We start from the raw sequence: 27989 nt of genomic DNA, 5'->3' as shown, positions 1-27989 counted from the left end.
GCCCCAGGGGCACACTGAGGGTCAAATTGTGAGGGCTCCACTACCAACGGAGCGCCTTCCAGCATGACGGAGTGACTGTGAATCAGTGTTCTCAATTGTGGCGAGGGTGCATCTTGAGAGACCTGAACCACCACTGCAGTGGCCTCAATTGGAGCGGCAACCTGGGTCCTGGCATAAGCCTCCCCTCTCCTAGCTAGGGCGGGGGCTGTTGCAAGATGGTCCCAGGTGACCCTCAGTTAGTTGAGGAGGTCAGGAAGCAGCAAGAGGGCCCGTGTGGGCCGCTGTGAGTGCTGACCTCTCTTGAACCTGGAGTGTAGCGGGGCAAGATCAGAAGGCATGGGGAGCTGGAGAGACTCCACAGACCTCTGGATCTCTGGTGGCCTTCTGGTGGCTCGGCAGATACAATATTGGCAGCACAGGCTATTCAAAGGGAATTAAATAATATTCAGTTGTGAGCTGACACCTGGCAGATGAAATTCAATGTGGACAAGTGCAAGGTATTACATGCAGGTAAAAAAATTCCACTATAATTACACTATGGGAGGAAGACCTAGGAGTCTACGTTGACTCCTCACTTTCTCCATCCAAACAATGTGGGGAAGCAATAAAAAAGGCAAACAGAATGTTAGGGTATATTGTCAAAAGTGTAGAATTGAGAACAAGGGCAGTAATGTTAAGACTGTACAATGCACTAGTTAGACCTCATCTGGAATAATGTGTACAGTTCTGGGCTCCACACTTCAAGAAATATATCGCTGCTCTAGAGGCAGTTCAGAGGAGAGCAATCAGACCTATTCTAGGTCTGAAGGGAATATCCTACTCGGAGAGACTGAGGGAACTGAACCTTTTCACCCTGGAACAGAGGAGACTACGTGGGGACTTGATACAAGTCTTCAAAATCATGAAAGGCATCGACCACATCAAACCAGAGGAGCTTTTCCAGATCAGCAGGGGCACACACACCAGGGGAAACAAATGGAAATTGGGCTTCAAGGCATTCAAGATGGAAAATAGGACACTTCTTCACACAGAGAGTTGTCACAATCTGGAATAAACTCCCCAGCAATGTGGTTAAAGCTGAAAACTTGGGAACATTTAAAAATAGACTGGATAGCATCCTTGGATCACTTAGTTATTAAAGGACACCAAACGAGCATGATGGGTCGAATGGCCTCCTCTCGTTTGTAAACTTTCTTATGTTCTTATGATCTTAAGATTCATCCCCTCCTTTTTACTTTAGTGTGCTTGTTTGTGTATTATCAGTCTAGCCAATACGCACTCATGTCCTCAGTGTAATTTCTAAGTCTTTTTCATACTAATTGTCATAATGTACAATTAAAATAATTTCACAGAACGGAATAAATTAAGTATCATTAAATTAAGTGACTTTTACCTATCACATGTTTTTTTGTATTCTTCTCGGGTTTTAATATGATAATATAACATTTTGGAGTAAAAATACAGAAAAGCAACCCAAAACTTGAAGCCAACATGGCAAATATCTCCACTGCTACAGTGAACTTCCCAGGAGAGCTGATATAAGCTGGGATAAAAGTGATCCAGACTGCACAGAGTATGAGCATGCTGAATGTGATGAATTTGGCTTCATTGAAGTTATCAGGCAGTTTACGAGCCAGAAAAGCCAACACAAAGCACATGGCAGAGAGGAATCCAATATACCCTAACACAGCATAAAACCCCACTGCTGATCCTACATCACACTCTAGAATGATTTTTTCTTTGTAGTATTCTGTATTTTTTTGTGCAAAAGGAGGTGAAACTGTCAACCAGAGGACACAAATCAGGACCTGTATAAGTGTGAAACCAAGAACACTTAGTCTCTGCTGTGTGGGCCCAAACCATTTCATAATATTATTGCCTGGCAGTGTAGCCCTGAAGGCCATTAACACCACTATTGTTTTCCCCAGAACACAAGAGATGCACAGGACAAATGTGATGCCAAATGCTGTGTGGCGCAACATACAGGACCACTCAGAGGGCTGGCCAATGAAAGTAAGTGAGCAAAGGAAACACAGAGTTAGTGAAAAGAGCAGGAGGAAACTGAGCTCAGAGTTATTGGCTCTTACTATTGGAGTGTGTCTGTATTTATAGAATATTAATGCTGTCATTATTGATAGACAGGCTCCAGTCAAGGAGAATATAACTAACAATATCCCCATGATTTCCCCAAATGAGAGAAATTCTACTTTCTTTAAGATACATTGGTTTCTCTGTTGGTTTGAGCTGAACTCCACAGGGCACTTTGAACAATCACTGGAATCTGAAAAAGAAAAACAACTAATTAAACTGAATAACTATTTAGTCTTTATCCATTATAAGTTCTGCTTGTTATTGTTCGTGTTTTGAGGCACTTTAAACAATCTTTGGAATCTGAAGAATTAAAGACCTTCCTTTTCTTTTTCAATTACAGAGTTTGATAGGTGTGTTTTTGTTTTTTTTTGTAAATAGAGTGAATATTGTAGTGCATATATCAAATCAATAAGAATAAGTAGATCATACTTTAAGAACATGTAAAAGACTTCAGTTGGTTTACTTATTTTGTATTTTTTAATTACAGACTAACACTATGTCTGGTTGTTATGCAGTGTTTTTAAGCACTGCTGTTTTTAAGTAGCACGTATGTCAAGCCAATGTATTAAAAGACGTATCATTATGCCATGTGTGTAAAGTCTTACTGTTAACATGTAGTATATATCATAAGTCATACATAGAGTTTAATATACATTATATTTGCATTTAGGAATATTAAAAAAAAGGTCTTCTCTAATTTACTCACCTGTTGTATTACTGAATTCTCCCTCAGCACATGGAATGCAGTCAAAGCAGCAGATTGGCTTTCCTTTGACAATTGCCTTACGAGTCCCTGGAAGGCAGCTCTCACTGCAGACTGACTTTGGCACCTGGAAAGTGGTGATATTATGTATATTTATAATAGGAGTACACCTAAATTGGCATGTTTTTGTATCAATTTAATGCAATTTGTTTATATTTTTGTTTACTTAAAAAAAATGCATTTGGATTTTCAGCGAGTCTTATGTTTACATGTACTATACACCGATCAGCCATAACATTATGACCACTGACAGGTGAAGTGAATAACACTGATAATCTTGTTATCATGGCACCTGTTAGTGGGTGGAATATATTAGGAAGCAAGTGATCCTCAAAATTGATGTGTTAGAAGCAGGAAAAATGGGCAAGCGTAAGGATCTGATCGACTTTGTGAAATTGTGAAGGCTAGACGACTGGGTCAGAGCATCTCCAAAACTGCAGCTCTTGTGGGGTGTTCCCAGTCTGCAGTGGTCAGTACCTATCAAAAGTGGTCCAAGGAAGGAAAAGCGGTGAACCGGCGACAGGGTTATGGGCGGCCAAGCCTCATTGATGCATGTGGGGAGCGAAGGCTGGCCCATGTGGTCAGATCCAACAGACGAGCTACTGTAGCTCAAATTGCTGAAAAGTTCATGCTGGTTCTGATATAAAGGTGTCAGAACACACAATGCATCGCAGTTTGTTGCGTATGGGGCTGCATAGCTGCAGACCAGTCAGGGTGGCCATGCTGACCCCTGTCCACTGCCGAAAGCACCTACAATGGGCATGTGAGCATCAGAACTAGACCACGGAGCAATGGAAGAAGGTGGCCTGGTCTGATGAATCACGAGTTCAAGGTGTTGACTTGGCCTCCAAATTCCCCAGATCTCAATCCAATCGAGCATCTGTGGGATGTGCTGGTCAAACAATCCATGGAGGCCCCACCTCGCAACTTACAGGACTTAAAGGATCTGCTGCTAACGTCTTGGTGCCAGATACCACAGCACACCTTCAGAGGTCTAGTGGAGTCCATGCCTCGACGGGTCAAGGCTTTTTGGCGGCGAAAGGGGGACCTACACAATATTTGGCAGGTGGTCATAATGTTATGGCTGATTGGTGTATATTGTGACTGCTTGCTGTGTTGGTTTTTTGTCCACAGGGCTTTTTCCTCCACAGCAGGAGCGCTAGCAGCGGCAGTAAAATCCGAGGCCCGGCTGCTTGGCCTGAGCCTTTGTGTGTCATGTAGCGTTAAGGGGGTGGGGTGTATTTTGATAGAGCATTTTAGCTCTGAGCTGAAGTTCTGATCTAAAGAAGACCTCTCCCCCAAAGTTATCAGATTTCCTGAGCTCATCGGCACGTGAACTGTTCTATATCAAAGTGGCAGTCTTGGGAGGATGGCACAGAGAATGGGCCAAATGGCTTGGAATCCCTGCTGTGAAATGTCCAGGGAATAGGGCCTATAGGTAATAAAAACCCTTTGAAGCAGGCGAGAGACGAAATCCCGAAACAGAGCTACGAACCCAGGCCAACCGGCATTTCCAAAAGATGACATGGATTGACATCAGTCATAAATCGAGCCCCCTCCAATAGGACACTGGGGGCTGAAACCGAAATCCAATCTCACAAACTCAAGAACCAATCGTCTATTGATCTGACAGGCATTAAAAGGCAACGCACGGCATCTCTTTCTCTCTCTCTCACCTGAACCAGTAACTCGCTGCCACAGCTCAACCCGTAGCTCTGTTGCCAGAACCGGAACCAGAAACCAACTAAGTCTTTGCCGGCAACAGAAGAGTTAAACTGGAAGAAGGAGATTGAGCCATATGAAGAATTCTTTTAAAGGACTTTATTAATTAAAGTACTTTAGAAACTGCGCATGCCTGCCTGTACCCATCTGACCAGTGGAGTTTTACAGCTGGACAATTGACTAAGTCGACTGCAATACGAAAGTGTTCAGTCATTTAAATAGCTATTGAGTCTTAACTTGACCCTTGGAAACGAACAGGGCCCTGCTTTCCTCAAAGACTTTGTCTTCAAGTAACTATGGTGGAAACCCTGCTTGCAAAGAAGATTTTGTGCACAACCTTGGAGCCTTCAAACCAGTGGAAAATCTGTTTGGAAAAGACTCTACTTTCATGAAACCCCAACTTCCAGGTGCATCGACTGAGTGGAAGTTATTGGACTGCCTTTGTTCCACACCCACACGGACCTCGTGCCGTGTGTTTTATTTGAGCCCGAAGACAGAGAGGCCTCTCTGCAACGAAGTTTAGATAAGTTTAACAGTTTGGAGTTTATTATTCATGACATTTGAGAAATAAATTAGAAATGTTATTCTGTGAGTCATGAACTTTAGAATGTGTAATATCATTTAGTATTTTCTTAAATATAAATGAGTGGTGCATTAAACTGTTTTGTTTGACAATTTTAGAAATAAAATCTCTCAACACCGAGAAATATCTTCTCATTCCTGTTTAACTGTTTAGTCTGAAATTGACACATGTTAATAGACACTAGATTATAGGTGTCCCTGCCTATCCTTAATCATTGAACAGTAATCAATTAGGGAGAATTGTGGTAACAAGAAATGATAGAATCTTTCTCGGCACCCAAACATAAATGAGACTTATATATAACGAGAAGTTATTTGACTTAAATACTAATTTGCATTAGTTATTTAATGTCCGACTAACTAATGAGAGACTCACCTTCATCTTACTAACCGGTATTGTAGTCAATGTGTTTGTAATTTTGTGTAATGTTTTGTGTGTTATCATATGTGATTCCATGGTCTTTGATTTGGTCACGGAAGTGATTTATCTTTGATTTGTTGATCTTGAGTGAATTTTAATTAGTTTTTCCCTTTTTTTATAACTAGTGTAGTGCTACATTTTATCTTTGTTTTTAATAAATTTGAGAATTTATGTCTTGGGAATTGGTGTCTGCGTCCAATTATTGCAGAAATTGAGTTCTACAAGATTCTAGGATTCTTGATAAGGTGATACTTAAATTCACTTCTTTAACTGAAATGTATTAGTGTACCTTACGCTACAGTCGTAAGAGATCTCACACGGATGTAAGACATGCCATTCAAAATGTCCATGGTATCAGAGATTCATTTCAAATTAATTACAGGTTGTGCACTCTATTTGAAAAGATAATAAGTTGTAGGGCCTACCTTATGTTGATTATTTGACCACATTATGCTCACATTGTTCATTTCAATCTGCTGTCCTTTTGGTAAAGAGGCATCATACATTCCAATCATTTCAAATGTGGTGATTCCCTCCTTGTTTAGCTGCCAGTTCACTAATGCATATCGTGCTGTTGGGTCCCCATTTTCATCAAAAAATACTCTTTCTCCATTTCTGGTTGTAAAATTTACTTTTTTCAAGTATTGGAGTACCTGAATGAAGACAGGTTCTTAGCAATATAAATTATATATCTATCATTCCTGTCAATACCATACATTATACATTTTCACTTACCTGCAAAGGATCTATTTTTTTTTTTGTACACGTTTTGTCATTAAATGTTTCTTGGCTATTTTCACATTTAAACAGAGCTTGCAATGAATGTGCAACAGCATGCACTGCTTTATATGCATTAATTGGTATTGTCAGGTCTGATATATCACTGTACTTGTTATTTTGTACATTCTCCTCTCCTGTACAAGTGCTATTAGTATCATCATTCTCTTGAGCAGTTAGAGTGCAACTGAAAACACTTTCCCAAAGCCTTTTGAACCCAACATCTCCAGGAGCACCAGATGGACGGACATTCAGTAGAAAGTCTTTCAGACCTGGTATTTCTGCATTCTTAATTGCAAACCCAATTGCCCCACGTAATATTTCATAACCATCTTTTGAGCTAAGAAACTTGTCTGTAATCCAAGATTCACTGCCCACCCACTGGAAGCCTGTGACATTTTGAACAAGCATTTCCTTTACCAGGTATGCCATATCTGTACGAGATGCAAAGGCAACAATAACTTTAGAAGAGGATTTTTTTATAATGTCCACTGTGTTGACAAACTTCCTGTGAGAATAAGTTCTATAAATGGCCAGTGAATATTCAATGCAAATCCCCTCCTGCTGGGCAGTGTTTATAAAAGTATCCATCCCATTGTTTCCATAATCGTTGTCACTCCTGATGACCCCAACCCAGGTCCATCCAAAGTGCTTCACAAGCTGAGCCAGGGCTCTGCTTTGATGGTAGTCACTGGGGATGGTTCTGAAAAAGGTGGGGAACTTGTTTCTGTCACTGAGACATGCACACGTAGCAAAATGACTCACCTAAATGGAAGAACAATTATAGATGAGAAATGTATCTCTATTTGTATGGAAATATGTATGCATTGATTTGTGGTACTTATTTGGGTCGACATGCAAAGTTATGATTTATTTAATAAGTTATAAAATCAAAAAGAGATGGTTATTGGTCATTATTAATGTTGTGGAAAATATATCAGATGTTATATTTTATGTATTTCTATATTTTCCCCCCACTTTATATATTATATATTTAAAATATAATTAATGGCCATATTACTCACCACTGGTATGTGAAATGGTCCTACAGTTGCTGCAATTCCAATTGTTGGTGAGGAAGCAGTATTTCCTATTATTGCACTAACCGATGGCAATTTGTTGCAGGACTGTTCTGATTCACTTGCCTCTTGCCCATTCATTAAAGCCATTGCTGCCCTTATCCCCAGAATTGTGGAACCACATGCGTCATATATCTTAAATCCCAGAGACACATCAGGAAGAATCTCTGTACTGTTATTTATTTCTTCAATGGCAAAGATCATAGCCAGGGCTACATCATAGTCTGGAATGTATGTACTACAGGTGGGGGGAAACAAAATATGCTATCAATGAAACACTTCAAAACCCTCCCATCCCCCACCTCCTCACATAGTGCTGACTATTTATAAGCAAAGATGAGAAAAAAAGGAAAAAACATCAAAGATACATCACATTATACATCACTAACTCACACCCCTCTACTTCACACAACACATTATTAACTCACCACATGAGCTCAAACTCATCCAATCTTCCCTTCCTCTGTAGAATTTAAAGTCTATTCTGATTTTGGACAGCACTAACCATTTTTAAAATATACACAAGATCCAGATTCACAAAACCATTGACCTTGTTCTTTCTGCTTTTTAAAATGACAAACTTGGCCTGTCTAAAAATGAAATGGGTCAACTGAATAACACTTTGCTTGGTCTTTCTGTACTTAAAACCAAAAAATAAACTTGCCTCAGTAAACAGCAAACCCAGACCCTCAATTAGAATCTTCATCACCACAAACAGTGGCCTCAGTCTTGCACAGAACAGAAAACAATAACAGTCTTCCTCATGGAACAGAATGAACAGTTGTCTGAAACCCCATACATGGACACATGGAATTCATGGAAATGATGGATGGATGGATAGATAGATATAGATTTGTAATGTATTAATAAGAAAACAAACATGCAAGTAAAGTTTTATACTTACTCTGTACATTTTAGTGCTCTAGGGAGAGTTTCAAATGTTGGCTTTCTAGATATGAAGTTGAGATGGAATGACAATATCCCTCCTATTATAATATCTCCATCCTGTGCAATGAGAGGGGATTCTATTGTTCCTTGTGGTCGGCAGACAGGCTTCTCTGCTCTGATTAGGAGAACAATGAATACTATCTCTGCCAAGAGTAACATTTCAAACTGATCTCTGTTAAGAGTCCAAATGCACAGAATTGCAGTGTTTATATACTGCACTGCAAGTCACAGATGCTTTGGAATAAATTGAAGGAAACTTCTTAATGTCACTAAAGCATTAATTCTCAGAGGTAGATCCAATGTTTTAATCTGTCTAGGGAGAAACAACAGTCAGATTAAAAACATGCCAAGTCAAGTGCAATGATTAACTTTTCTTCGAATGATAAATATGCTGATGATTAATTAATTAAAACCCTTTTTTCTAGTTCATACAAGTCTCTATAGTTTATTACTGCTGGTGATAATAAGAACACACCAATAATAATAAGTCCATATTCAATGAGTAGCCATGTAGTAGTCTGTGAGGTATTTTATCATTTTATTGAGATGATTTTTGTAATTTGACAAAATTGACACATTTTAGGGGGCAGACCATATTGATCAAAATGTATTATGTATAGTCCATCCGGAAAGTATTCACAGCGCTTCACTTTTTCCACATTTTGTTACGTTACAGCCTTATTCCAAAATGGATTAAATTAATTATTTAGTACAACAATACCCCATAATGACAACGTGAAAGAAGTTTGTTTGAAATCTTTGCAAATGTATTAAAAATAAAAAACACAAAAAAGCACATGTACATAAGTATTCACAGCCTTTGCTCAATACTTTGTTGAAGCACCTTTGGCACCAATTACAGCCTCAAGTCTTTTTGAATATAATGCTACAAGCTTGGCACACCTATTTTTGGGCAGTTTCACCCATTCTTTGCAGGACCTCTCAAGCTCCATCAGGTTGGATGGGGAGCGTCAGTGTACAGCCCTTTTCAGATCTCTCCAGAGATGTTCAATCAGGTTCAAGTCTAGGCTCTGGCTGGGTCACTCAAGGACATTCACAGAGTTGTCCTGTAGCCACTCCTTTGTTATCTTGGCTGTGTGCTTAGGGTCGTTGTCCTGTTGGAAGATGAACCTTCGCCCCAGTCTGAGGTCCAGAGCGCTCTGGAGCAGGTTTTCATCAAGGGTGTCTCTGTACATTGCTGCATTCATCTTTCCCACGATCCTGACTAGTCTCCCAGTTCCTGCTGCTGAAAAACATCCCCACTGCATGATGCTGCCACGACCATGCTTCACTGTAGGGATGGTATTGGCCAGGTGATGAGCGGTGCCTGGTTTCCTCCAGACATGACACTTGCCATTCAGGCCTAAGAGTTCAATCTTTGTTTCATCAGACCAGAGAATTTTGTTTCTCATGGTCCTTCAGGTGCCTTTTGGCAAACTCCTGGCGGGCTGTCATGTGCCTTTTACTGAGGAGTGGCTTCCGTCTGGCCACTCTACCATACAGGCCTGATTGGTGGAGTGCTGCAGAGATGGTTGTTCTTCTGGAAGGTTCTCCTCTCTCCACAGAGACACATTGAAGGTCTGTCAGAGTGACCATCCTGTTCTTGGTCACCTCCCTGATTAAGGCCCTTCTCATCTGATTGCTCAGTTTGGCCGGGCGGCCAGCTCTAAGAAGAGTCCTGGTGGTTCTAAACTTCTTCTATTTACGGATGATGCAGGCCACTGTGCTCATTGGGACCTTCAATGCTCCAGAAATTTTTCTGTACCCTTCCCCTGATCTGTGCCTCGATACAATCCTGTCTTGGAGGTCTACAGACAATTCCTTGGACTTCATGGCTTGGTATGTGCTCTGACATGCACTGTTAACTGTGGGACCTTATATAGACAGGTGTGTGCCTTTCCAAATCATGTCCAATTAACTGAATTTACCACAGGTGGACTCCAATCAAGTTCTAGAAACATCTCAAGGACGATCAGAGGAAACAGGATGCACCTGAGCTCAATTTTGAGTGTCATGGCAAAGGCTCACTCACATTTCAAAAAAGTTATAAATTGATTTGCATGTTAATGAGGGAAATAAGTATTTGATCCCCTGCTGATTTTGTACGTTTGCCCACTGACAAAGAAATTATCAGTCCATAATTTTAATGGTAGGTGTATTTTAACAGTGAGAGACAGAATAACAACAAAAAAATCCAGAAAAACTCATTTCAAAAAAGTTATACATTGATTTACATGTTAATGAGGGAAATAAGTATTTGATCCCCTATCAATCAGCAAGATTTCTGGCTCCCAGGTGTCTTTTATACAGGTAACGAGCTGAGATTAGGAGCACTTTCTTAAAGGGAGTGCTCCTAATCTCAGTTTGTTACCTGTATAAAAGACACCTGTCCACAGAAGCAATCAATCAATCAGATTCCAAACGCTCCACCATGGCTAAGACCAAAGAGCTGTCCAAGGATGTCAGGGACAAGATTGTAGACCTACAAAAGGCTGGAATGGGCTACAAGACCATCGCCAAGCAGCTTGGTGAGAAGGTGACAACAGTTGGTGCGATTATTCGCAAATGGAAGAAACACAAAATAACTGTCAGTCTCCCTCGGTCTGGGGCTCCATGCAAGATCTCACCTCGTGGAGTTTCAATGATCATGAGAACGGTGAGGAATCAGCCCAGAACTACACGGGAGGATCTTGTTAATGATCTCAAGGTAGCTGGGACCATAGTCACCAAGAAAACAATTGGTAACACACTACGCCGTGAAGGACTGAAATCCTGCAGCGCCTGCAAGGTCCCCCTGCTCAAGAAAGCACATGTACAGGCCCGTCTGAAGTTTGCCAATGAACATCTGAATGATTCAGAGGAGAACAGTGTGAAAGTGTTGTGGTCAGATGAGACCAAAATCGAACTCTTTGGCATCAACTCAACTCGCCGTGTTTGGAGGAGGAGGAATGACCCCAAGAACACCATCCCCACCGTCAAACATGGAGGTGGAAACATTATGCTTTGGGGGTGTTTTTCTGCTAAGGGGACAGGACAACTGCACCGCATCAAAGGGACAATGGACGGGGCCATGTACCGTCAAATCTTGGGTGAGAACCTCCTTCCCTCAGCCAGGGCATTGAAAATGGGTCGTGGATGGGTATTCCAGCATGACAATGACCCAAAACACACAGCCAAGGCAACAAAGGAGTGGCTCAAGAAGAAGCACATTAAGGTCCTGGAGTGGCCTAGCCAGTCTCCAGACCTTAATCCCATAGAAAATCTGTGGAGGGAGCTGAAGGTTCGAGTTGCCAAATGTCAGCCTCAAAACCTTAATGACTTGGAGAGGATCTGCAAAGAGGAGGGGGACAAAATCCCTCCTGAGATGTGTGCAAACCTGGTGACAACTACAAGAAACGTCTGACCTCTGTGATTGCCAACAAGGGTTTTGCCACCAAGTACTAAGTCAAAGGGGTCAAATACTTATTTCTCTCATTAACATGCAAATCAATTTATAACTTTTTTGAAATGCGTTTTTCTGGATTTTATTGTTGTTATTCTGTCTCTCACTGTTAAAATACACCTACCATTAAAATTATAGACTGATCATTTCTTTGTCAGTGGGCAAACATACAAAATCAGCAGGGGATCAAATACTTTTTTCCCTCACTGTACAGGGCGGCCTTGTAAGGCAATGTACCTCTAGGCCACATGACAGACACTGGGAACACACTGACAGGGCTGTCAGCAAATCCAGGAGCAGCTCGCATGGGTGCTCGACTGGCAAGGGAAGACATGGTTCACATAGCTCCCTCAGGATGCACTTAACAGGGGCAGACTGGTAGAGGAAAGGCAGGACCCAGAACCCATAGGCTACTGGGGCTAGACTGCAGCCAACACTGTGTTCCCAATGGAAGGGACCGGTCCCAACCTGTAGAACCGGGCAAATGTAAGCGGCGAGGCCCAAGCTGCAGCCACACAAATGTCTGCCAATGCGGCACCTTGAAAAAGGGCCCAAGATGTGGCAACGCCTCGAGTCGAGTGGGCCACCAGGTGTTCAGACACCGGGGTCCCAATGGACTCATAAGCCATGGTAATGGTGTCTACAATCCAATGCAAGAGGCGTTACTTTGAAAGCGCCTGGCCCTGTGTCCGTGCTCCATAAGACACAAACAGTTGGTCTGAGCGCCAAAAGTCCTTAGTGCATTTCAAATAGCACCTGAGGGCCCGCACAGGGCAGAGCAGGTAAAGCCAACTCTCTTGCTCTGAAGCAAAGTGAAGAGGATGAAAAGCCATCATTTCAATAGGCCTGTTGACATGGAATGGAGACAGCACTTTCGGGAGGAATGCAGGGTTAGGTCGTAGCGTGACCCTGGAGCCAACTCCCGCAAAATGGACACACAATGGGTGTACAGACAGCGCGTGTAACTCACTCACGCATTTTTCAGACGTGATTGCCAGCAAAAACGCAGTCCTAAGTGACACCAGCTTCAGCTCAGCTGAGTTTAGTGGCTCAAATGCGGCTTGGACGTCCAGCACTACATCAAGGGCAGTGAAGGGGTGCGAGGAGGCCGCAGCCGTCGAGTTCCCTTTAGAAACTGCACAGCCAATAAATGAGAACCAGGGGGCTCACCATCAATCCGGACATGACATGCAGAGATGGCCACCAGATACACTTTGAGAATGCACGGGGACTTGGTCCAACAGCTCCTGTAGAAATTGCAATATGCTAAACGTCTGCCAGAGGTAGGTATACGGCGACCTCGTAGAGAGAGCTCTCACCGACTGAATAGTGGTTACTACCGCGTCTGACAGACCCCAGGCAATCAGTCGCTCCAGCTCAGGGGCCAGGCCCAGAGATGGAGAAGGCCTGGATTGGGATATCAAAGTGTGCCCTGCACCTGGGACAACAAGTCCGCTCTCAGTGGGAGCTGCCAAGGCTATGAGGCGGGTCCTGTTCGTTCTGCCACAATAGCTGCCAAGGAGCATCCAGTTGCCCTTGCGCCGTGATGCATCACATTGACAGGTCAGCCGCCACCGCTATCTCTCTGATTGGGGGTGGGGCCTGTGATGGAGTGACTGGGTCCAGGGCCTCAGCAAGCTGGGCTATGTAAAGGGCCTGCAGGCTTTCGTTGTTATGCAGGCAAGCCGCTTGAGCACCAGCCTCGTAGGCCCTGCAGAGCAGGGTTTTCGTCACGCGACAGGCCGAATCACGTGACTCCACAGAGAGCGGGGTTAAGGAGACCAGTGTAGTGATGGTTTAGTTCACTCCGGGGAAGTTCTGGCATAGGCCATTGCCAGACAGTCCCAGGTGGCTCTCAGGTCATCCAGGAGGTCCGGCAGCAGCGGAGGGCCCGTGTGGGCTGCTGTGGCCGGTGCTCCCTCTTGAACCTGGAGTGTGAGGGGGCAGGGTCAGAGGGCCTGGGGATCCCGGTCCTGACTTATAGGAAAAGGGGAAGTGTTGTTGCTCAATGTAGTGGGGTGGGACGAGGCCGGTTCCCCCTCCATGAGCTTTGCCTCTGACTTCAAACCTGCATGCGGGCTGAGTAATAGGCGGTCCTCCTCCCAGATTACCTGTCTGCTGTCCTTGTCCATAGACAGGGCAGAGAGACTCCCCTCAAAGTTCCGTGGTATATGGGCTGGCAGTGGAGACTCAAGATGTGGGGGGGTCAGGGTCTGGGCTGCTGTACAGACAGGAGGGCGCAGATGTGGTCCATCCTGGTATTCAGGGCAAGGATGGCCTCATCTCTGCCTCTGTGAAGCCGGTTCTCCATCGCCGATGGCATGACAGGGAGGGGGCTAACGACGACTCAGAAGAGGGGGAGGGAGCCCGGGGGCGTCGCTCTGCCGCTTTTCCCTATCGTTCACATGCTTGCGTGGGGGCGCACACTGTGCAGATGGGACAGAATCGGGATTAGCTATCAATAATAAATAAACACACACAAGTCAGAGACAATGTGTAGCGAAAATGGTGGTGAACAAAGCTATGAAGTGAGCCAGCCAGCCGAAATACGCAGTTTGAATGTTTAGCTTAGGTTCTTGAGTCCAGCGAAATAGAAAAAGAGGATGAACCTGCGCTGACGTCACATTTTATAGAACAGGAAGTGGAAGGGACCTGTTCTGAGTGACGTGCGCAGGGGCCAATGGCAGCTTTGATGGAGTGACGTTTCGATTGGGTTCCTACAGAAGTGTGCAGAAATCCCTCCCCCATGGGCAGTGCCTCCGACTTAAAAGATAACCAGTCAGTATCTGGAGTGACCACCATTTGCCTCATGCAGTGCAACACATTTCTTTCTCATAGAGTTAATCCTACTGTTGATTGTGGCCTGTGTTATGTAGTAGCACTCCTCTTTATGGTGGCCCTGAAGTGCAAAACATAAATGCTAAAAGAAAACCATGTTCTGCTTTTTGTTTTTGTTTCTCTTTTTGGATTGTGTTTTTCTTTTTGCATTTGTGTTCTACTTTTAGTTTTTGTGTTTTTCTTTTTGCATTTGAGTTCTGCTTTTTGTTTTTGTGTTTTTCTTTCTGCAATTGCATTCTGCTTTTTGTTTTTGTGTTTTTCTTTTTGTTTTTGTGTTTTGCACTTCAGGGCCACCTCTTTAATGTCTGTGTGAAGTTTATGGATACACAGAATAGTTTATTTATTTAACATGCCAACTGCTCCAACTTGGGAGCTCCCCAACCTCAGTTGAGTCTCTCTGAACAACTAAATGTAACAGCATTTATAGAAAGTATTACGTGTGGTGCTGTGAGCAGGTTCCAGTCACGTGCTCACATGAAGTGTTGCCTTGGGGTCAGGTCTCTGGCCTTCGGCTTCCTGTGTCATTAGAACAGATGTATCCTGCCAGCCTTAAGTATCCGATCTCAGGGTCTTAGGTCATCATTAACAATGGTCAATCAATCACTTTGTTGAGACATCTCCAGCTTCCTTTGATGTACTCCAAGAAGTCCACAAACAGACTCTAAATGAACAAGCGGCTGCAGGCTACCTATCCACTATGTGGTCCTTTTATCATAGAGAAGAATTTCTAACAGATGTGCCTTGTTGTCTTTTGCTTGCCTGATAAATCTAATTTGCTCGGTCTGTATACATGCTATTATTTCTAATGCTAGTATTAATATAAAACTTTATACAGGTTCTTCAGGTGGGAACAGCAACATATATGTCGCTTGGTGTGGTTACATGTGGTCTGCGATTTTGGTGCCAGTGGGATGTGCTGTCAAATTCTCTAAAACAACGTTAGGCAGCTTATGGGTTAAGAAATGAACATTCAATTCTCTAGTAACAGCTCTGGTGGACATTCCTACAGTCAGCATGCCAGTTGCACACTCCCTCAAAACTTGAGACATCTATGGCATTGTGTTGGATGACAAAACTGCAAATTTTTGAGTGGCCTCGTAGTGTACCCAGCACAAGGTGCACCTGTGTATTGAGCATACTGTTTAATCAGCTTCTTGATATGCCACACCTGTCAGGTGGATAAATTATCTTGGCAAAGGTGAATTGATCACTAACAGGGATATAAACACATTTTTGGACAAAATTTAAGATAAATAAGATTTTTGTGTGTATGGAAAATTTCTGGGATCTTTTATTTCAGCTCATGAAACATGGGACAATACTTTACATGTTGCGTTTACTTTGGTTCAGTGTATGAGGTATAAATTACATCAAAAAACTACACAGAAAGGAAAACATGTAGGATTGTTTATTAAAGTGACTTTGAAGGCATTTTACCCATCAGATGTTTTTTGTTATTCGTCTCAGGTTTTAATAAGATAATGTAACATTTTGGTGTAAAAATACAGAAAAGCAACCCAAAACTTGAAGCCAAGATCGCAAATATTTGAGCATATGAGCATGCTGAATGAGATGAATTTGGCTTCATTGAAGTTATCAGGCAGATTACGAGCCAGAAAAGCCAGCACAAAGCACATGGCAGAGAGAAATCCAATATACCCTAACACAGCATAAAACCCCACTGCTGATCCTACATCACACTCTAGAATGATTTTTTCTCTGAAGTATTCTGTATTTTGTTGTGAATAAGGAGGTGAAATTGCCAACCAAAGGACACAAATCAGGACCTGTATGAATGTGAAAGCAAGAACACTTAACCTCTGCTGTGTGGGCCCAAACCATTTCATCATATTATTGCCTGGCAGTGTAGCCCTGAAGGCCATTAACACCACTATTGTTTTCCCCAGAACACAAGAGATGCACAGGACAAATGTGATGCCAAATGCTGTGTGGCGCAACATACAGGGCCACTCAGAGGGCTGGCCAATGAAAGTAAGTGAGCAAAGGAAACACAGAGTTAATGAGAAGAGCAGGAGGAAACTGAGCTCAGAGTTATTGACTCTGACTATCGGAGTGTCTCTGTATTTATAGAATATTAATGCTGTCATTATTGATAGACAGGCTCCAGTCAAGGAGAATATAACTAACAATATCCCCATGATTTCTCCAAATGAGAGAAATTCTACTTTCTTTAAGATACATTGATTTCTTTGTTGGTTTGAAGTGAACTCCACAGGGCACTTTGAACAATCACTGGAATCTGAAATAATAAAAAATAAGTAGATTAGTTAAATAAATATTATATTGTATAAAATGCAGACACATGACACATGGCCTGGTTATTAATTGCAACACATATAACACATGATACATTGTGAACATGTCTGTAAGGTATAGTAAAAGACTTGCATTGATTACCTACACATTTATTGTTTTACATTTTTAAAATAACTCATACTTTAAGTGTCAAACTGATTTGCATTTAGGTAGATTAAAATAAGACTTTGATCCATATATGCACCTGATGTATTACTGACTTCTCCCTCAGCACAAGGAATGCAGTCAAAGCAGCAGATTGGCTTTCCTTTGACAATTGCCTTACGAGTCCCTGGAAGGCAGCTCTCACTGCAGACTGACTTTGGCACCTATAGAGTGATGATATAATATAAACTATATAATATGGATGGATAATAAGTGGCATTTTGTTAATTTAATCCAAGGAGGAAGTTAATTACATTTTTTTATATTTGAAGGTATTTGAGAGTATATTTCCATAGGTTCTATAGTTTACAAGCACTATGAGAAGCAGTAGCACCACCACATGAAATTTAAATTCGTGTCATATCTACGATTCTTAGAAAGTGATGATCATTTCAAATTCATTGCAGGTTGTTCACTCTAATTAAAAAGGTAAGAAACTAGTCTAGCATTATTATGTTTTAAGACCTTACCTTATTTTGATTATTTGACCACACTGTGCTGACATTGTTCATTACAATCTGCTGTCCTTCTGGTAAAGAGGCATCATACAGACCAATAATTTCAAATGTGGTGATTCCATCCTTGTTAAGCTGCCAGTTTATTAATGCATACTGCTGGATCCCCATTTTCATCAAAATACACTTTCTCTCCATTGCCGATTGTAAAATTGAATTTTTTCAAGTATTGTAGTACCTGGATCAAAACAAGTTAATAGCAAAATTACATCTATAATTTCAAAAAATTATAAAATCATAAATGATAATACTTTGGTTTACCTGCAACGGTTCTGCATTTTTCTGTGTACACCTATTGTCATTAAATGTTTCTTGGCCATTTTCACATGTAAACAGAGCTTGCAGGGAATGTGCAATGGCATACACTGCTTTATACGCATTAATGGGTAATGTCAGGTCAGATACGTCACTGAACTCGTTATTTAGTTCTTTCTCCTTCCCTGTACATGTGTTGTTAGTAGTATATATGTCTTGAGCAGTTATTGTGCAATTGAAAGCACTTTCCTAAAGCCTTTTGAACCTAGCCTCTCCAGGGGCACTAGAGGGACGGACACTCAGTAGAAACTCTTTCAGTCCTGATATTTCAGCATTCTTAACTGCAACTCCAATTGCCCCACCTAATATCGTATAACCTTCTTTTGAGCTAAGAAACCTGTTTGTTATCCAAGATTCACTGCCCACCCATTGGAAGCCTGTGACATTTTGAATGAGCAATTCCTTTACCAACATATCCATATCCAAAGGAAAGACAAATGCAACAATAACTTTAGACGTGGACTTTTTTATAATGTCCACTGTGTCAACAAATCTCCTATAAGAATAAGTTCCACCAATGGCTTCAGAATACTCAATACAAATCCCCTCCTGCTGGGCAGTTTTTATAAAAGTATCCATCCCATTGTTGCCATAATCATTGTCACTCCTGATGGCCCCAACCCAGGTCCATCCAAAGTGCTTCACGAGCTGAACCAGGGCTCTGCTTTGATGGTAGTCACTGGGAATGGTTCTGAAAAAGGTGGGGAACTTGTTTCTGTCACTGAGACACGCACATGTAGCAGATTGACTCACCTACGTGGAAGAAAAACAATTGATTAGATATATTAGCTTTATTGCCTCTCATGTCTTTATGTATGTGTGCGTGGCTTGTTTTATATAATTATGTGTATTTGCTTAATTTATGGTACATCCTTCTATAAATATACACAAACAATATGATGATCATGATAATGAAAATGGTAATGATTATTATTATCATTACTATTAATACTGTCATTATTAACATTATTATTAATAACTCGTCCACTATTAATGTAATAACTATGTTTGTAACTGTTTTTTTTTTATAATGAACATGTGATTACATATAAAACTGGTAGTTACAAATGTATTTAAAATAGTGTAGTTACATATACCATTAATCATTTTACACGTTACGTTAATTGTAAAAATGCATAATTACACTGTTCTTATGAGTAAGTACAGATGTAGTTACTGATTGCCTATTATGTAATATACTGTAAGTGGGAGACTTATTGTTAAGTGTTACCCATGTACTACTTGTTACAGTGATATAGTCAAAATTAGATTAGTATAAATGCTGTGGAACAAATATGAAATGTTATATTCAATATATTTCTAATGTTTTTTCACTTTATTGTTATTCTCTCTCTCTCTCTCTCTCTCTCTCTATATATATATATATATATATATATATATATATACACTCACCTAAAGGATTATTAGGAACACCTGTTCAATTTCTCATTAATGCAATTATCTAACCAACCAATCACATGGCAGTTGCTTCAATGCATTTAGGGGTGTGGTCCTGGTCAAGACAATCTCCTGAACTCCAAACTGAATGTCTGAATGGGAAAGAAAGGTGATTTAAGCAATTTTGAGCGTGGCATGGTTGTTGGTGCCAGACGGGCCGGTCTGAGTATTTCACAATCTGCTCAGTTACTGGGATTTTCACGCACAACCATTTCTAGGGTTTACAAAGAATGGTGTGAAAAGGGAAAAACATCCAGTATGCGGCAGTCCTGTGGGCAAAAATGCCTTGTTGATGCTAGAGGTCAGAGGAGAATGGGCCAACTGATTCAAGCTGATAGAAGAGCAACTTTGACTGAAATAACCACTCGTTACAACCGAGGTATGCAGCAAAGCATTTGTGAAGCCACAACACGTACAACCTTGAGGCGGATGGGCTACAACAGCAGAAGACCCCACCGGGTACCACTCATCTCCACTACAAATAGGAAAAAGAGGCTACAATTTGCACAAGCTCACCAAAATTGGACAGTTGAAGACTGGAAAAATGTTGCCTGGTCTGATGAGTCTCGATTTCTGTTGAGACATTCAGATGGTAGAGTCAGAATTTGGCGTAAACAGAATGAGAACATGGATCCATCGTGCCTTGTTACCACTGTGCAGGCTGGTGGTGGTGGTGTAATGGTGTGGGGGATGTTTTCTTGGCACACTTTAGGCCCCTTAGTGCCAATTGGGCATCGTTTAAATGCCACGGCCTACCTGAGCATTGTTTCTGACCATGTCCATCCCTTTATGACCACCATGTACCCATCCTCTGATGGCTACTTCCAGCAGGATAATGCACCATGTCACAAAGGTCGAATCATTTCAAATTGGTTTCTTAAACATGACAATGAGTTCACTGTACTAAACTGGCCCCCACAGTCACCAGATCTCAACCCAATAGAGCATCTTTGGGATGTGGTGGAACGGGAGCTTCGTGCCCTGGATGTGCATCCCACAAATCTCCATCAACTGCAAGATGCTATCCTATCAATATGGGCCAACATTTCTAAAGAATGCTTTCAGCACCTTGTTGAATCAATGCCACGTAGAATTAAGGCAGTTCTGAAGGCGAAAGGGGGTCAAACACAGTATTAGTATGGTGTTCCTAATAATCCTTTAGGTGAGTGTATATATATATATATATATATATATATATATATATAGAGAGAGAGAGAGAGAGAGAGAGAGATTAAAATAATGAATACACATTTTACTCACCACTGGTATATGAAATGGTCCTACAGCTGTTGCAATTCCAATTGTTAGTGAGGATTCAGACTGTCCTATTATTGCAGGAACAGATGCAGGAGAATTGTTGCATGACTGGTCTGATTGCATTGCCTCTTGCCCATTCATTAATGTAATCGCTGCCCTTATCCCCAAAGTTATGGATCCACATGCATCATATATCTTAAATCCCAGAGACACACTAGGAAGAATCTCTGTACTGTTATTTATTTCCTCAATGGCAAAGATCATAGCCAGGGCTATATGATAGTCAATAATGTAAGCACTATAAGAAACATTGAAAAATAATACTTTTAATAATCCATAATTTTTGTATGGATTCATAAGAAAACAAACAATATGCAAGCAAAAGTTTTTTACTTACTCTTTGCATTCAAATGCTTTTGGAATAGTTTTAAATGTTGGATTATTAAATATAATGTTGAGATGTAATGAAAATATTCCTCCTATTATAATATCTCCATCCTGTGCAATGAGAGGGGATTCTATTGTTCCTTGAGGCCTGCAGACAGGCTTCTCTGCTCTGATGAAGTGAGCAACGAATACTATCTCTGCCAAGAGTAACATTTTAAAGTGCTATGTCTGCACTTTAATTGCAGTGGTTATATACTGCACTGCAAGTCACAGGTGCTTGGAGTAAATTGAAGGAAACTTCTTAGTCTCACTAAAGCAGTAATTCTCAGTGGTAAATTCAATGTTTGAATCTGTCTAGGGAGGGAGAACAGCCAGATAAAAAAATAAGCTAAGCCAAGTGCAATGATTAACATTTTCTATAATTTAAAATTATGATTAATTAAAAACAGTTTATTCTAGTCCATGTATTTTGTCTATGATGTATTACTTATCGTGATAATTCGATCATACCAATAAATACAAATTCATATGCAATGTAAGAGTAGCAATGTAGTAGTCTGTAATGTGTTTTAAATATTATATTTTTTCTTAATTGATACAGTTGTAGATACATTTTAGGGGGCAGACCATATTGATCACACATTATTATGTATGCATTATATGCAAAGTGAAAGATTTATATATAAACATTTTATGCATATATAATATACATAGTTGCATTTGTATCACAAATGAAAATTAACACTTCATATATTATTTGATTTGCTGTAGGCCAATGCTCTCTCTCAAACTCACACTGGGCCTCACCCCTGCCAAACCTCCTGTAAGTAGAGCAGGAGTAGGAGCAGGTGGCAGTGATATGACTGCCGGTCCCAGTACTTTATTACTGAACTCTATTGTCTGTAATGTGTTAGATGAAACTTTTTTCATTTTTATGTAGGTGCCATTAAGTTGTGCTGTTTTCAGTGTGATTTATGTCAGTCTAACATAATTGGTTCTAAAAATGCACTGTAGAACTGCTGACAATAACAACAACACATTTATAATAATAATAATAATAATAGTAATAACAGTAATAAATATTGCTATTATCAGTGGTAATATTTATTAGACTGTGCATTTTTTGTAAACATTTTCAGCAGTCTCCAATCAGTCTCGACATGGAAAGGTTGTGCACTTTTTTACATCTTAACACTCAGTTTTCAGTTAACCTAACGGACAGGATAAAACACTTACAAAGATATTACTATCAAACAAATTTGTATTGACATTTACATTAAAAGTATGTCTTGTCATGTACACCAAAATAATTAAACAGATTGGAAAACATTCAAGATTTTTAATAAAAATTAATTTGAAGGCATTTTACCCATGAGTTGTTTTTTTGTATTCTTCTCAGGTTTTAATAAAAAAATGTAACATTTTGGGGTAAAAATGCAGAAAAGCAAACCAAAACTTGAAGCCAACATTGCAAATATCTCCACAGCTACTGTGAACTTGCCAGGAGAGCTGATATAAGCTGGGATAAAGGTGATCCAGACTGCACAGAATATGAGCATGCTGAATGTGATGAATTTGGCCTCATTGAAGTTATCAGGAAGATTTCGAGCCAGAAAAGCCAGCACAAAGCACATGGCAGAGAGGAATCCAATATACCCTAACACAGCATAAAATCCCACTGCTGATCCTACATCACACTCTAGAATGATTTTTTCTTTGTAGTATTTTGTATTTTTATTTGGATAAGGTGGTGATATTATCACCCAAAGCACACAAATCAGGACCTGTATAAGTGTGAAACCAAGAACACTTAACCTCTGCTGTGTGGGCCCAAACCACTTCATAATATTATTGCCTGGCAGTGTAGCCCTGAAGGCCATTAACACCACTATTGTTTTCCCCAGAACACAAGAGATGCACAGGACAAATGTGATGCCAAATGCTGTGTGGCGCAACATACAGGACCACTCAGAGGGCTGGCCAATGAAAGTAAGTGAGCAAAGGAAACACAGAGTTAATGAGAAGAGCAGGAGGAAACTGAGCTCAGAGTTATTGGCTCTCACTATTGGGGTGTCTCTGTATTTATAGAATATTAATGCTGTCATTATTGATAGGCAGGCTCCAGTCAAGGAGAAAATAACTAACAATATCCCCATGATTTCCCCAAATGAGAGAAATTCGACTTGCTTTAAGATGCATTGATTTCTTTGTTGGTTTGAGCTGAACTCCACAGGGCACTTTGAACAATCACTGGAATCTGAAAAATGATAACAAGTAGATAATCTTAATATTGTATATTACAGTACTTATATCAATTCATTAAGAATAAAGAGATGCTACATTAAGAACATATCTATAAGAAATAAGGTTAACACTTTATGTCCCCTTAGTTAGCATGTATTTACATAGTAGTTATTCAGTAACTACATCTATAGTTACTCATACGTATATTTTAATTATGCATAATTTGAATGTACACTACCGGGCAAAAGTTTTAGAACACCTACATTTTTCCAGTTTTTATAGAAATTTACACAGTTTAATGTTTCAATGTAGTCTGAAATTAAAGCATAGAACAAATATACAATTGCAGATAAAAAATAAATAATGGAATTGTTTTGTTTAACACAATTTAACCCCTGGCCTAGCCCTCTTAGGGATGCGGTAAGATTGCTGCACTGTGGTGTGGGAGAACCCCTAAGTTGTTACAATATATATACTGGATTAATTGTTAGGTTGTCCTGAACAAAACAAGCCTATTTTCAAGAGAATAAGATTTCAAATGATGTGTGCATTGTAGGAATAAAATATAACTTCCATGCACAGGAGCTGTGCATAACACTGCTAATTAATGCGAGGGTGTAGTAACACAGTATATAACTCTGAAATGTACATTATATTTCATATTTTGGTAACCTAAACTTTTTTTTTTTTTTTTAACCTTTGGCAGTTTACCGCTTACCTTTGTACCATTTCAGGTTATTCACTGGACTTGAACTGCTTAAATTAAAGAAAAAAAAAAAAAGGAAAAATGGGGGTGTTCTAAAACTTTTGACTGGAAGTGTACATATTGGCTAGCATCTTACAAAATGCCTGCAATATTATAGACAGGTTCCTGGTTTAAAGGTTCCTGTGCTATATAATGTTTTCTGTTTTGTTCCCATGCTACTGTTTGCTCTGTGAAATATATAACGTCACGGTAATATCTTTGAAAGTAAGTTGGGTACATAAATCACATTTAGCATTTTTTTTATGGAAAATTGTTTTATATGTAATCACATTTGTGAAAAAAAACGTATTTACCAATGTATTCACAATTGTGTACTTACATATATTGCCAATCATTTTTACATTTTAAATACAATTAATAATAATAAGTAATAACGCATAATTACACTATTCCTATGAGTAACTACAGATGTTACTAAGTACCTACTATGTAAATACATTGTAAATGCTGAGACTTACTGTAAAGTGTTACCAAATTAAGTGTTAATATTTGCATTGATGATTTACATTTAAACATGCAAAAAAAAAAAAAATTAGTAATTCTGTCATGTAAAATATATTGGCATTTTGGAAGATAAATTAAAATAAAAAATATATTTTATCTACTCACCTGTTGTATTACTGAATTCTCCCTCAGCACATGGAATGCAGTCAAAGCAGCAGATTGGCTTTCCTTTGACAATTGCCTTACGAGTCCCTGGAAGGCAGCTCTCACTGCAGACTGACTTTGGCAACTATAGTGTCAGAGTGATGATAAAATATAAAATATATAATATGGATTGATAATAATTGGCATGCTATTTTGTTAATTTAATCCAAGGAGGAAATTGATTACATATTTTTATATTTGAAGGTATTTGAGAGTACATCTCCATAGGTTCTATAGTTTACAAGCACTATGAGAAGCAGTTGTACCACCACATGAAATTGATATTCGTGTCATATCTACGATTCTTAGAAAGTGATGATCATTTTAAATTCATTACAGATTGTTTACTCTAATTAAAAAGGTAGGAAACTAGTCTAGCATTATTGCATGTTTTAAGACCTTACCTTATGTTGATTATTTGACCACACTATGCTCACATTGTTCATTACAATCTGCTGTCCTTCTGGTAAAGAGGAATCATACAGACCAATCATTTCAAATGTGGCGATTCCCTCTTTGTTTAGCTGCCAGTTCACTAATGCATATCGTGCTGTTGGGTCTCCATTTTCATTAAAAAATATCTGCTCTCCATTGCTGATTGTAACATTTACTTTTTTCAAATATTGGAGTACCTGGATGAAAACAAGTTAGTAGCAATATTAATTCTATAACTATCATTACTCGCAATAACATCAATTATAAAGCTTTAGCTTACCTGCAAAGGTTCTATATTTTTCTTTGTACACCTTTTGTCATTAAATGTTCCTTTGCCATGTTTGCATGTAAGCAGAGATTGCAATGAATGTGCAACAGCATACACTGCTTTATACACATTAATTGGCAGGGAGAGATCCGATACATCACTGTATTTGTTATATAGTTCTTTCTCCTTCCCTGTACATGTGCTCTTAGCAGCATCATTCTCTTGAGCAGCTACAGTGCATTTGAAAACACTTTCCCAAAGTCTTTTGAACCTATCATCTACAAGGATATCAGATAGACGGACACTCAGTAGAAAGTCTTTCAGTCCTGGTATTTCAGCATTATTAACAGCAAACCCAATTGCCCCACCTAAAATTGAATAGCTTTCTTTTGAGCTAAGAAACCTGTTTGTTATCCAAGATTCACTGCCCACCCATTGGAAGCCTGTGACATTTTGAATGAGCAGTTCCTTTACCAATATATCCATATCTAAAGGAGAGATAAAGGCAACAATAACTTTTGAAGAGGATCTTTTTATAATGTCCACTGTGTCAACAAATTTCCTATATGAATAAGTTCCACCAATTGCCTCTGAATATTCAATGCAAATCCCATCCTGCTGGGCCACTTTTATAAAAATATCCATCCCGCTGTTACCATAATCATTGTCACTCCTGATTGCCCCAACCCAGGTCCATCCAAAGTACTTCACAAGCTGAGCCAGGGCTCTGCTTTGATGGTAGTCACTGGGGATGGTTCTGAAAAATGAGGGGAACTTGTTTCTGTCACTGAGACACGCACATGTAGCAGACTGACTCACCTACATGGAAGAAAAACAATTGATTAGATACATAACATTGTTGCCTTTCTTGTCTTTATGTATGTGTGTGTCTTTACTTATTTATTTGTATGTGTATGTACTGAAGTATGAATGCTTTCATATTACTCACCACTGGTATATGAAATGGTCCTACAGTTGTTGCAATTCCAATTGTTAGTGAGGATTCAGACTGTCCTATTATTGCAGGAACAGATGCAGGTGAATTGTTGCATGACTGGTCTGATTGCATTGCCTCTTGCCCATTCATTAATGTCATCGCTGCCCTTATCCCCAAAGTTATGGATCCACATGCATCATATATCTTGAATCCCAGAGACACCCCCGGAAGAATCTCTGTATTGTTATTTATTTCTTCAATTGCAAAGATCATAGCCAAAGCTACATGGTATTCATTCATGTATGCACTATTGGGAAATTTGAAAATTAATACATTTTATAATCTATACACTTTTAATTTATTGATAATAAAACAAACATGCAAGCAACAGTTGTATTACTTACTCTTTGCATTGTAGTGCTTCTGGAATAGTTTTAAATGTTGGTTCATTAGATATGAAATTGAGATGTAATGAAAATATCCCTCCTATAATAATATCTCCATCCTGTGCAATAAGAGGGGATTCTATTGTTCCTTGAGGCCTGCAGACAAGCTTCTCTGCTCTGATGAAGTGAGCAACGAATACTATCTCTGCCAAGAGTAACATTTCCAAGTGCTATCTGTGTTTACAGTCCAAATACACAGAATTGTAGTGTTTATATACTGCATTGCAAGTCGCAGGTGCTTGGAGTAAATTGAAGGACATGTCTTAGTCTCACTAAAGCATTGATTCTCAGAGGAATATTCAATGTTTGGATCTGCCTAGGGATGGAGAACAGCCAGAGAAAAAATATGTCAAGCCAAGTGCAATGATTAAATTTAGTTTTAGTTTAAAATTATGGTGATGATTAATTAAAATCTCTTTATTCTAGTTTATACAAGTCTCTATAATAGATTACTTCTTGTGATGACCAGAACAGATTAGATTATCATATTTAATGTTAGAGTAGTAATATAGTAATGTATATAGCATCTTACGTTTTTATGTATTTCATGCAAGGATGACATGCAGATTTGTGAAGTGTTCCATATTTTTTTTACTCCCTGGAGGAGAGGCAACCATTTGGCATAGGCCATTGACCCCTAGAGATTTATTTTCTCCTATTACAGTTAGGGTTTGAATTACGGGGGGGGATTGGGGGGGATTAACCCCCTTAATTAAGACTTGCCCACCCGCCCCAAAAGAGGTGAAAGGTGATGGAAACACCATCTGCACCTGCCATCCACCCCCACTACCCCACTACCACCAGGGACAAAACACCATTTGCACCCCCACCCCCCTGCTAGCACCGCAGAGGACACTCCATCAGCACTTCCCCCCCTCAACACCACCCCTCTGCTAGCACTGCAAACGATACTCTATCTACACCTCTGGTTGCCCTCATGTCATTGTATATTTCACACTCTGATTACAGTCTGTCATCCTGTAGGAGTTTTAGTTTTTCTCCCTTCCTTGCCCAATGGCTTACTTTACTTTTTGTATTAATAATGCAAGCTTGTGTTGTGTGACGAGTTCTGTGGGACACCTATGAAGGGCACTGTACCAAATGAAAATTGATTGATCGATTAATATTTCTCAATTTGATATGCAGTATCTTGTATATTTAAAGGCATT

At 39.9% G+C, this 27989-nt stretch overlaps 2 protein-coding genes across 2 annotated transcripts; both read right to left on the bottom strand.

Annotated features, from left to right (window-relative positions):
- Positions 1–232: 232 nt before the first annotated feature.
- On the bottom strand, positions 233–7639 carry LOC136753920 (extracellular calcium-sensing receptor-like). Its single transcript, XM_066710301.1, has 6 exons — positions 7382–7639; positions 6315–7121; positions 6005–6232; positions 2798–2921; positions 1394–2281; positions 233–306 (listed from the first exon to the last, which is right to left on the bottom strand). Exons 1-6 carry the CDS (start codon positions 7637–7639, stop codon positions 233–235), a joined length of 2379 nt encoding a protein of 792 aa, XP_066566398.1.
- Positions 7640–22425: 14786 nt separating this feature from the next.
- On the bottom strand, positions 22426–26674 carry LOC136753919 (extracellular calcium-sensing receptor-like). The gene is made up of 5 exons (XM_066710300.1): positions 26387–26674; positions 25450–26256; positions 25139–25366; positions 24696–24819; positions 22426–23333 (listed from the first exon to the last, which is right to left on the bottom strand). Exons 1-5 carry the CDS (start codon positions 26672–26674, stop codon positions 22426–22428), a joined length of 2355 nt encoding a protein of 784 aa, XP_066566397.1.
- Positions 26675–27989: the final 1315 nt, after the last annotated feature.

The sequence above is a fragment of the Amia ocellicauda genome, chromosome 7 (assembly GCF_036373705.1).
Source record: "Amia ocellicauda isolate fAmiCal2 chromosome 7, fAmiCal2.hap1, whole genome shotgun sequence".
NCBI classification, from domain to species: Eukaryota; Metazoa; Chordata; class Actinopteri; order Amiiformes; family Amiidae; genus Amia; species Amia ocellicauda.
This window is presented reverse-complemented; position numbering and strand designations above follow the sequence as displayed.